General features: G+C 37.2%; 1 protein-coding gene across 1 annotated transcript in view; it reads right to left on the bottom strand.

The window, feature by feature from the left end:
* Positions 1 to 12,545, bottom strand: part of LOC105884903 (uncharacterized) — a 119,855-nt gene that overhangs the window by 27,871 nt on the left and 79,439 nt on the right. Inside the window, exons 14-15 of the mRNA XM_076005346.1 lie at positions 11,815 to 11,991; positions 6,687 to 6,899 (exon numbers count right to left, since the gene is read on the bottom strand). Of these exons, the coding sequence (XP_075861461.1) occupies positions 6,687 to 6,899; positions 11,815 to 11,991 (390 nt within the window). The remainder of the gene's footprint in view (positions 1 to 6,686; positions 6,900 to 11,814; positions 11,992 to 12,545) is intronic.

The raw sequence follows: 12,545 nt of genomic DNA, 5'->3' as shown, positions 1-12,545 counted from the left end.
TAGGAGAACATTTCCAACATTTTCCTCTAGAATTCTAATAGTTCATGCCTTAGGTTTAAGTCTTTTATCCAGTGTGAGTTAATTTTGTGAGAGGTGAAAGGTGTGGATTCTGCTTCAGCCTTTTAGAAGTGACTATCCAGTTTTCCCAGCACCATTTATTGAAAAGGGATTCTTTTCTCCAGTGGATGTTTTTGTCTCCTTTGTCAAAGATTAGATGGCTATATGAGCATGGTTTTATATCAGGGTTCTCAGTTCTGTTCCACTGGTCAATATTCCTATTTTTGTGCCAATACAAAATTGATTTAATTACTACAGCTTTTTAGTATACTTTGAAATCTGGCATATTGATACCTCCCATTTTGTTTTTATTGCTTAGAATTGCTAACCCAATTAAAAGGATGTAGATGAGAAATAAAAGAAAATATGTGGTTTCTGGATGCAAAAGGGTTTTCCTCTCTGTGTGCTCTCCTTCACATTAGCAACAAATGCTGACTAGACAAAGCCATGCTATAATATCTGACACATGCTCACAACACTGCAAGCTAATATAATATCTAATGCCCATTTCCTTATAGAAGGATAACTCCTAGTTACCATCACCCAAGTGGTATTTTGAACTTCTCACGTTCAATATTTTTGAGCACCTACCAAATGCCAGGTCTTGCTGTAGAATTTCAGATATTTTAACAAAGAAAGGAAACAAAATTCTTCCCCCTGTGGTGCCTGCATTCCAGTAGTATACATCTGTATACTGAAGTATTATTAATGGTAGTTGTCAGCCTTCTCTTTTCCAAGTGAATCACTTGACAATTTATTCCTTTCTTAAAAGCCAATTTTCTTTTGAGGGGGAAAATCTTCATTGTTGTCCTCAAAGTGCTCAAGTATAGTCTTCAAATTTCTTTTATTCTGTAAAGATTAAAACTAATGCATAGACTGTAGTCTTCTATAATAATGAAATGTCAGACCAGTTTGTAGAAAATTCAAACAAAATAATTAATCTTGCATGTGGATACCTCTACGTATGCAAACACCATTTATTAAAATTAGTTTCTTTAAAATTTTTTGATTAGGTAAAACATTATTTATAATTATTCACATAAAACTAAGTAAGACTTTCACTGAATTTTATACTTTTGAACCCACTTGTCTAGCAATAACCCATTTGTATGCTTTCATGTTTTCATATTTCAACTTAATATGAATTACCTTTAATTTCTAAACTATTTGAATGTGTAGAAATATATTTTGAGTGAAGAGGCAAACTCAGATAAATCTACAATGACAGAATATTTCCAAGTTTCTACAAACTAAACTCTTGCTCATATACAAGTATCCTCTAGTGACAGTGTGGGGTGTGTCTATGTGTGTCTTGAACTTATTTTTCCTACAACTCCTACATCTTTTTTATTTTGTACTCATGCTTAGCAAGTTCCACCCATGTTGTTTTGAGGCTTATTTTTCTTTTTTAAGTTAACAGCTTTACAATTATCTCTAGTGAACTGCATGCTGTTTTTATTGCTTACTTGAATCTCTACTACATCAAAATCTATTAAAGTGATTTACTCCTCCAGGATAAAAATTTTGTAGTAACAGAAATAGAAATATTTGTTACAGGATCAGAGTCACTTGATTTAAATGTGTGTTTGCTTATAAGAAATATTTTCAAATGTACAATGGCAGACACACTGGAATCATCATACTTTTATTCGGTTTATTATAATAAGCATTTGTTGAGTAGCTACAAGGATTGAAGCAGTATTAAGGTATCCGAGCATGCATTTCTATTTACCTTTGAATGCATCTTAAATCCCTTTGGAGATTATAAGCATGCCTTACCATAGCCTTTAAACATGTGCAAACTTCAGTAATTAAGAACATTATTACCAATCTGTTTATAAGAATAATGCCAATCCAGTCTAGTGATTCCTGGTCAGATACAATGGAAATGAAAAATAATATGCTTCATTGTTATGTAACAATACTAGTTCTTAAGAGCAAAGAAGCATATGCATTTTGACTAAAATGTCTCACTACAAAAATTTCACATGAAGAATTTTAAAGTCAGACAAGTAAATTAATGAGTCATTAAACAAGTCATAATATAAAGGAAATACTACAATACAAGGGACAGAAGATATAAATGATGAGTTTTCTGTGTAGGCTCTTCTCTATAAAAGTACCAGGTAAAGGTTAAAAATCAATGTTTGAGTAACAGACACCATCAGGAGGTAGCCTCAGAGTGCTCCTTTAGGCTTCCACTAATATTAATAACACAGGTCTGGTATGCACAAAACAACTGGCCACATGGGACCCAGAAGAGAAGCTCTAGCTGACCCTGATGTGCAGTGACAGGGTGTGTGAGAAGCCATAGCCAAGGGCCCAATGAAAATCTAGGATAGGCCTGATCTGTACCATGCCCAATAATGATGATGGAATATAGGAAACACTACTCAAAAATATGGCACCTTGGCATACTAAGTATTTTAAGCTGAAGGAAATTGAGAAAACCACAGAAGAACGAAGGTCTCACTGAACTTCTCCTGCCCATTTTCTCTTGAAGCAGGCCATAGAAACTGAAATTCCTCTCTCCTCTTCCTCCTCTGAAATAAGCCACAGAAACTAGAATTCCCCTTGCCTCTTATTCCCTGAACCAGGCCCTCAAATCTGAAAGGTCACTCTCACACCTTCTCCCATTTTCTCCACTAAAGACCTTCATGTCACAAATGTCCTCCACTATACCTGGAGAGAAAAAAATACCACACAAGGACTCCAAGAAGAATGTGAACAGATAGCCCTCACAGTTTCTCACCATTAGATGATACCCTTTTGTTCTCTAATCATATTTTTGCATAATTGTCCTTAAAAATGACAGTTTTTCTTGGGTTTAGGGTCTTCATTTCTGGAGGTTCCTGTGCTACATAAAATTTATATTAAATAAATTTATATGGTATTCTCTTATTAATCCTTTTTTTAATAGAGTCTCAGTCACAAGCCTAGTGATGAGTGAAGAAGATATTACTTTTTGTTACCTACAATTAAAAGCATTATATTTACAATAAAAACTCTTCAACCCATTCAATCTTTTAGTAACTACACAAAAGGAGTCATAAGATCATTTACATAGATCAATTTTAGGTGAAGACCTATTGCTGCTATATGCTTGCCTGACTGCGATGTAAGCTTAGGATTAAGGAGTGTCACTACAAATGTAAGACAGCTTGCTCAGGCTTGGCCACGTGCTAAGCATGAAAATACAGTCTGCCTCCTCCCTTTGCTTTCCTTGCTGATATGGTTATGGTATCAGGGAATTCACCATTGGCCAGAGTGGTGGCACACTTTCCTACAATTTACAGAGTATTCAGGAAAATCTGGCTTTGTGGACGGGCTCCTTAAAATTTCAAATCTTTATTGCAATAACTTCCCAATGTAATAATGTTTTTTTACAAACAGGTTTGGAATTTTTTAACAAAATAACAGAAAACTAGAAACCTCTACAGAATGTTTACACCTCTGAGTTCAAGAAGTAGATGAGCAAAAGTTACTGACCTGTAAGTATGTCAATGGCCAGGAAGACCTCCCAAACCTTACCTTAAGACAAAGATTTTTACCAATGTATAAAATGATACATAGTAACAGTATTTCTTCTGCAATCCTCAAGGAGTATACCCACCTCACCTTATGCTGGAAGTTGATATTGAACTGGTACACATTGGTAGAGCCATACCCATTTTTTAAATACTGAAATACTTTTATATTTGATGTTGAATTACCATAGTCTGAGCCCTTTGTGTCTCTCTGAGGTTCTGGCTGCCCCAGAATGTGAGAGCCCCCAAGGTCACAGGCCACTCCAGGGTTAGGCTGGATCCCAGCAGGAAGAATGGGGGACTGACAGCATGGCCAGGCAATGCCTCATTCCCATCTTGGATCCCCAAAGCTCCTTACTCCTTTTTTTTCCCCAGAGTTACATTCTAGGAGTTGTAGTACACTGAACTGGTTGTTAAATGCAGTATTTTGAATATCACCTCAACATATATGGCTGGTTTGTCCTTTTATATGGCTCCCCTTACCAGTCTCTTTTCTGTTACATTCCTGCTTCCTACATATCTGTTGCCTTGAGAGGCCTCAGAGGAGTGACCTTAACATTCTGGACAAATCACATGTAACTAACATGTGGCATGTTCATCTCCAAAAGGCCCAGAGAATCTCTGCCTCATGTCCTGTATTCCCTATTTTAAGGTTCTCTATATCAAATTCTGTGTACCAAAATCATTTATGCTCCTTTGCCTTTATCTCACTGGGTTCTCCTTTTTGGCTCTCTCTGTCCACAAACAGAACAGATGAATCTGCTTTTTTACATATTGTGAAATATTCTTAAGACATTAATACTTGGGTTTAAAACGCCAATGCATGATTGCCTGCCTCAGTTTCAAAGTGCATAGGAAATACTGAACTAAGCATTTCATGCCGAGAAGCCTTTCAGTGAAGGGAAAGAGAAAAGGTTCCCAGCACTGACACAAAGCACAACACAGGCTAGAATGGCACAGAGCTTCTCCTACCTATTTATTTCAGATCCAATCACTCACCTGCCAAGCTGTCAACAGGCTGGTTCTTGGAAAATTGCGGGAGCAGAAAATCTTGGTTTAGTATTTGGAATCACTGCCCCCTCTCATGTATCTGGACCCTGGTCTCCTCATGGGGGTCAACCCAGTGTCTCCATTCTGTTATCCTCAATACTCCACAACAGGGGCTTAGTAAGTGAGCCAATCCTGGGTGAAGTCTCAGTTCTGACACTACCTGGGGGACCCTGGGTAAATCACTCACACTCAGCTTCTGCATCTGAAGATGAGCAAGGCAACATTCCTTTGTGGTAGGATAATATTTCTGTTTTAATCTGTTTATTTCTACCCATCTGCCTATGCTTACCAGATTCTTTCATATGAACACCAAGGACCTCTTCCATTCCCTCAGCCTAATCAGATACAGCTGAGTCATCCACAGCACCAATAGGAAGAAGAAGAAGAAAAATCACAAGTATTTAGCATAGGACAGAAAGATTTCATTATAAATTTGCAGAGGAAGTGTATTCACTTGGAGGGTCAAGATAACCAACACACTAAGAAAAAAATGGAAGACACAGAGAGGTGCACACAAACTGGAAAGGGAGGAATGGAAGAACCATGAAAACTGTCATCTAACTTGAGTATGAGGCAGTTAAACAGAGGGTAACTGACCACTGAGCTGTCCCTTTGGTTTCTGTTCAGGGATGACACAAATTTCCAGTGCCGGCCCACCCCCCACATTGGAGTGACACTTCTCTGTGCCCCCAGAAACTGCCCATCAACTTCCAAAGACACATACTGATATAGTTTAGGTATTTATCCCCTCCAAATCTCATGTCAAAATGTGCTCCCCAATGTTGAAGGTGGGGCCTAGTGGGAGATGTTTGGGTCATGGGGGTGGATCACTCATGAAAAACTTAGTGCCATCCTCATGTGACACGCCTGCTTCCCCTTCATCTGCTGCCATGATCAGAAGCTCCCTGAAGCCTCACCTGAAGCAGATGCTGGCACCATGCTTCTTATACAACCTGCAGAACCATGAGTCAAATAAACCTCTTTTCTTTATAAATTACCCAGCCTCAGGTATCTTCTTTATAGCAATGCAAATAGATTAAGACATACACCATAGCATGTATCATACAGTGACAATTTACTTCATGGTTCTGAATACTCCTAAAAGCCCCAGAAAAGAAAGGTTTTACACTTGTAAGTCAATCAGGGATGTTATTTAAATGTGCGTGTGTGTGTGTGTGTGTGTGTGTGTGTGTGTGTGTGTGCGTGTGCTTTTCCCTTTTGCTTTGTGAATATTAGTGCAGCTTACCATACAAAAACTTGCCAGTTTTCAGGAAAGACAGGGGCTCAGAGGATGACAAAAGGTCTAAGTCCTCCCTCTGCCTACCCCACAAACTCATGCAAGTTCCCCCATATAGCTACATGTCATACTGGTAAAGAGAAGAGAGAAGGAGGACCTCTGAATTTATACAAAAACTTTGGTTTAAATTATACTATTCAAACCAGAGTAGATGGAGACAGCCTTAATAGGAAAGTCAAATGTGCAACCTTATATGTCCTTCACCCTATAAGATTATGAATATATAAAACCTGTTATGTGAGTTGCCTCCCAAATCCCCTCCTAAGGCTCAAGATGCTAGAGAAAAAAACACTAATATTTAGAATTTAAAATTACTTCCTTAGTCAAAGTGCAAGGTTTCCAATGGTGGAAATTTGGGTACCAAAAGGAGCAAACATTGTTGAGTTACTTTCTAGAACCTTGGTTCTCAAAGTGTTGTTTGCAGACCAGCAGCAGCAGCAACAGCCGAGAGCTGGTTAGGCATGTAGACACTCAGGTCCCACGCAAGTCTTTCTGAACCAGAATCTGCTTTCTAACACTATTCCCAGGTGACATGTATACACATCATGTTTCAGAAGCGCTGTCTGTAGAGTCAGGCACCCTTTCTTATACCAGGCATGTGGCTTGCCCTCCTCACTTATTAAAAATGCCAGTTAAGGGGGGACCACCACTGATAACATCCAATTTCCCAAAACCACTCAGAAAGTGCTGTTCTCAGGTTTATTAATGGCAAATGTCTTAAAAATTTGCTGAGAGAAATAAGAGCAGATGCTTACTGTTCCATCACACCGACCATCCTTAATCCTTAGATACATCTGTGCATTTTTCACACTTTCAAACATGCAAATCCCAGAGCTGATTTTATGCACTTTCCAGTAGGATTTTTCAGACTGGTTTCCCACTCCAGTGCAGCTCCCATCAGGCTGGAGACACAGGGCCTGACACAGGCTTGTAGCAAGTAGAACCACAGCACTGTTGAGGAACATTCCCTTCAGAGCAACAAACAGAAGAGAAAGGCAGTAAAAAAACAGGCTCACATTTTGCTAGAGAGAGGCCTATATAGTCAATTCTCTTTAAAGGGCTGCAGTCATAAGGATCTTATCGGAAATTTGGTGGCTGAAAATTAGCAAAAGAAATAAATAATTTAACAGCTACACAAAGCTATACAAAACTAAAGAAGGTTGATTTACTTCAACCATTATTTATTGAGAGTATAAGGAGTCAGAATCAGATGCTACAGATTTAAGAAAGATATAAAATATAAATATTTCTCTTAAGGAATTTACTATCATAAACAAATAATTTTAATATTAATACAAACCACAATAAAAAGAGTGTGCCATAAGAGTACCTGAATGATTAAATGTATGCTATTGATATTATTTAAATGTATGCATGTAGGAATGAATGAAAAAGACATCAACCACAATTAAGGTATATTTAAGTAAATCATAAGTTAATTGTTAATCTAAGAGGAAGATATAAAAGACTCGTGAAAGTTAATTAGAAATATGCTAACATGGCTGGGAAGTGTGGGTGAAGGGAGAAAAAAGAAATATATTAATATTGCAAAGAAGTGTATAAAAGACAAATATACAAATCACAAAAGATAAAATACAAATGGTCCATAAACATAAGCAAAGGTAATCCATACTAGTAATAAAAAAATACAAGCTAAAATTAAATGTTTATTCCTCTAGAAAATTGTCAAAGATATTCTCTTTAAGGGACATACTCAACACCAAGATCAGTGAGATGAGCATTTTCCTAAATTGCCAAAGAATAGTGAAGAATTTAATTTACCTAGAGAAGCATGGCCTTTGCCTTGGCTTCTGAGAGGTAATCTCTATACCCTTGGAGCATCATGCCTGATAGGTGTGTCTTTGTTTGCTTGGGGACCTCAGGCCAGCCAGACAGTAACAATGTGACTTGGGGGGGGTATGGGTCAGAAGGCATCAGGTGACCTCCTGAGATGCTGGAGACTGAGATCAGCCACATGGACTCCCTACATGATGGAACTCTAATAAAGACTCTGAACACCAAGGCTTAGGTAAGCCTCTAGGATGGCAATACTCGCTGCACACTGTCACACATCAGTGTGGAGAAAGTGCCCTGACTCTTTCAGGTGGGGAGAGAACAACTGGCTGTTCCATATTTGGTGCTTTTCCTAGACTCCGCCCTATGTGTCTCTTTTTTAATCTGTATTCTTTCTCTATAATAAACTGTAATTGAGTAACTATGAGTAAACATCTAATTTTAGCTTGTAGTTTTTCTGTTACTCATATGGATTACCTTGCTTTATGTTTATTCCACTTTCAGTGAGTTCTGTAGTCCTTCTAGTGAATTATTAAGTCTTGACAGTGGTCTCAGGGACCCCCAAACTCAGGGACCCCCAAACTCTACAGTTGATGTTAGAAGTGAGGGCAGTAATATAGAATGTTCCCTCTAACGTCACAGTTGCCTTAACTTTCATGGGAGCGAAAATTGGTACATTTGGGGAATAAAATTTGGCACTATGCTCCCAGAGCCTTAAAAGTTTCATATTCTGGCCTTTAAATTCAATTTCTAATTTTCTAGGCTAAGAAAATAAGAAAAGATGTAGTCAAAGGCATATGTCAAAGTACATATTATAGTATCATATGCAGAAGTGGTAAAATAAAGAAATTAAATGTTCAATAATAAAAACACATATACATGTGTATGTGCATATATATATACACACACATACATATACACATATAATCCTTGTTTGGGTATTATGAAACCATTAAGTTTCATCTCAAGTTAAATAACATGCTTTGAGTTAAAATTATGTTCTTTTGGGATAAATAATAATGTGAGGAAATGTTGATTATATAGTAAGTACAGGCATACCTTGTTTAATTGTGCTTCACTTTATAGTGCTTTGCAGACATTGTGTTTTTCACAAATCGAAGGTTTGTGGGAACCCTACATTGAACAAGTCTATCAATGCTATTTTTCCAACAGCATGGGTTCACTTTGTGTGTCTGTGTCACATTTTGATAATTATCACAATATTTCAAGTTTTTCATTATTATTGTATCTGTTATGATGATCTGTGATCAGTGATCTTTGATGTAAGTATTGTAATTGTTTTTAGGGTCCATGAACCATACCTATATAAGATGGCGAACTTGATCAACAAAAATTATGTGTGTTCTAACTGCTCCACTAATCAGCTTTGCCCTCATATCTATCTCAATCTCTCTCTCTCTTTCTCTCTTTCTCTCTCTCCTCTCAGGCCTCCCTATTCCCCAAGACACAACATTATTGAAATTAGGCCAATTAATAACCCTACAATGCTCCCTAAGTGTTCAAGTGAAAAGAAATCACGTATCTCTCACTTTAAATAAAAAACTAGAAATGATTAAGCTTAATGAGGAGGGCATGTTGAAAGCTAAGAAAGGCTGAAAGCTAGGTCTCTTGTACCAAACAATCAACCAATTTGTGAATGCAAAGAAAAAGTTACTGAAGAAAATTAAAAGTGCTTTTCTAGTGAACACACAAATAATAATATTGCTGATATGGACAGAGTTTTAGTAGTCTGGATAGAAAATTAAACCAGCCACAATATTCCCTTAAGCCAAAACCTAATTTAGGGCCTTGCTCTCTTTAATTTTATGAAGGCTGAGAGAGGTGAGGAAGCTGCAGAAGAAAAGTTGGAAGCTAGCAGAGGTAAATTCATGAGGTTTAAGGAAAGAAACCATCTCACAACATACAAGTACAAGGTGAAGCAGCAAATGTTGATGTAGAAGCTGCAACAGGCTATCCAGGAGTTCTAGCTAAGTTCACTGATGAAGGTGGCTACACTAAACAACAGATCTGACATGTAGATGAAACAGCTTTACATGGAATAAAGGTGCCATCTATGACAGAGAGAAGAAGTCCATACCTGGCTTCCAAGCTTTAAAGGACAGGCTGACTCTCCTCTTAGGGGCTAATGCAGCTGGTGACTTTTACTTGAAGCCAATTTACCACTCTGACAATCCTAGGGCCTTTAAATATTATGCCAAATCTATTCTGCCTGTGATCTATCAGTGGAACAATAAAGCCCAAAGAACCGCACGTCTATTTATGGCATGGTTTACTGAATATTTTAAGCTCACTGTTGAGACTTACTGCTCAAAACAAAAAGATTTCTTTCAAATATTGCTGCTCATTGACAATGCACTAGTTGCCCAAGAGCTGTGGTGGAGATGTTCTAGGAGATTAATGTTGTTTTCGTGCCTGCTAACACAACACCCACTCTGTGGCCCATGGATCAAGGAGTAATTTTGAAGTCTTATTATTAAAGAAATACATTTCATAAGGCTATAGCTTCCATAGAGAGTGATTCCTCTGGTGGATCTGAGCAAAGTAAATTGAAAACCTTCTGGAGAGGTTCACCATTCCAGATGTCTTGAAAACATTCATGATTCACAGAAGGAGATCAAAATATCCACACGAATAGGAGTTTGGAAGTTAATTCCAACCCTCATAGATGACTTTGAGGGGTTCGAAACTTCAGTGGAGGAAGTCACTGCAGATGTGGTGGAACTAGTAAGAGAACTAGTATTACAAGTGGAGCCTGAAGATGTGACTGAATTGCTAGAATCTCATAATAAAACTTTAACTGATGAAGAGTTGCTTTTATGGATAAGCAAAAGTAATTTCTTGAGATAGAATGTACTGGTGAAGATGCTATGAATACTGTTAAAGTGACAACAAAGGATTTAGAATATTATATAAAGTCAGTTGACAGCGTAGCAGCAGGGTTTGAGAGGATTAAAAGAAATTGTACTGTGGGTAAGATTCTATCAAATAGCATTGCATGCTACAGAGAAATCTTTCATCAAATGAAGAATCAATTGCTAGGGCAAATTTCATTGTTGTCCTATTTTAAGAAATTGCCACAGATACCCCAACCTTCAGTAACCCTGATCAGTCAGCAACCATCAACATGGAGGCAAGATCCCCCACCAGCAAAAAGATTACAACTTGCTGAAGGCTCAGATGATTGTTAGTATTTTTTAGCAATAAAGTATTTTTAAATTAAGGTATGTACATTTTTAAACGTAATGCTATTGCACACTTAAGACACCACAGAATAGAGTAAATGTAACGTTTTTATGCACAGGGAAACAAAAAAAATTCATGTGACTAGCTTTATTGAGATATTCGCTTTACTGTGGTGGTCTGAAAACAAACCTGCAATGTCTATGAGGTATGCCTTTATAAAAAATTTTAAAAACTAAAAGATTTTAGTTTGAATCATGATCCACCATTTACTAACTATGCTATACTAATCAATATTATTAATTTCCCTGAAAACCTTTTCCTTCACCTTTAAAATATAGATAACAATATCTGTCAGTATTTTTATGATGATTAAATTTAGTTCTGTGTGTGGTGAAGTTCTCAGTAAGTGCCTGGCACAAAATAGTAAATTTCATAAATGACTACTATTATATTAATATCTTATTTTTAAGATAAATTTACAAATACATACAATAAAGAAGCATAAGCAATATAAAATGATAACATGACATAAGACTGAAAGGGTATAAATTCTAATTGTTAGAAAAGTTAAATATATAAACATTTGTTTGATTCCCAAATGTAAGAATCTCTAACTTTTTATTAAGAAGTCCCACATCCATAGTTTTAACCTTCAACTTCAATCAGATACAGAATGTTAATACTATCGCAGCATCATTGCTGCTAAGGCTGCCATCTCTGTTGCCTTTCAAAGACTGGGCAAATAGAATGGTAATCGGCACCACGCCACCTAGTGGGAAGTGATCAGATTACTGCAGTATGATTCAATTCGCGTGTTTTCCTCAATAGCGCAAAAGAAAGTAGGTATTTAGCAATATAAATTTTAATGACTTTCCTCCATTTTACCTTGACAAAAATCACAAACTCTTTTGAAAGGTCTGCACAGCCGGCTGATGATTCATCAGCTATTCTGCCATGACGATCAAAAATAACCCTGTGACCAGGAACTAGTGCAGACTCAAGAAGTGCACAGCGGTTGGGCTGATAAAGCACCTGCAGCTCAGTGGCGGCTCCACCACTAGCCTAAAAGAAAAGAAAAACTCTAAATCAGCAAGAGAAAAAAAAATTAAAAGTTGACATTTTACACACACACATACACACACACAGGTCTACTTTACTTTATAGAATCCTTGTACTATTTATAAAATATCACAATTTTGTATGAATAATTCAAGGGTTTTTATTCCCCAGCTTTATTTCCAGTGACTTGTTTCAAGGACTTTCTTCTCTTGATTTCTCAGAACTCACGGCAGAGTGTTGAATAACACTAAGTCCAGTGGCAAGATAATTTCATGAGATGTTAATATGTATTTTATCACTGTTTATTTCTCATTTCTTCATTGTGTCCTCCTAACTTAAGACAATTTGGGACTAAAAACTGAGATTAACAAAAATCTTAACTCAGTCTTAGGTTTTGCTTTCAAAAGACTAAACAAATTAAGGAAGTTATGCTACAAGTTTCATAGTTTCAGGCAGTATTTGAGGTTCTACCCCATCCCACATCCCCTCAGTGCCCCAGGGAGGCAGTAGAGCCTGAAGAGGAAGGGCCCACTGGTGCACCTAATATGGCTGGGTCC

The sequence above is a fragment of the Microcebus murinus genome, chromosome 7, assembly GCF_040939455.1.
Source record: "Microcebus murinus isolate Inina chromosome 7, M.murinus_Inina_mat1.0, whole genome shotgun sequence".
Taxonomy (NCBI): Eukaryota; Metazoa; Chordata; class Mammalia; order Primates; family Cheirogaleidae; genus Microcebus; species Microcebus murinus.
Note: the sequence above shows the minus strand (reverse complement) of the source record. Positions and strands in the feature narration are given on the sequence as shown.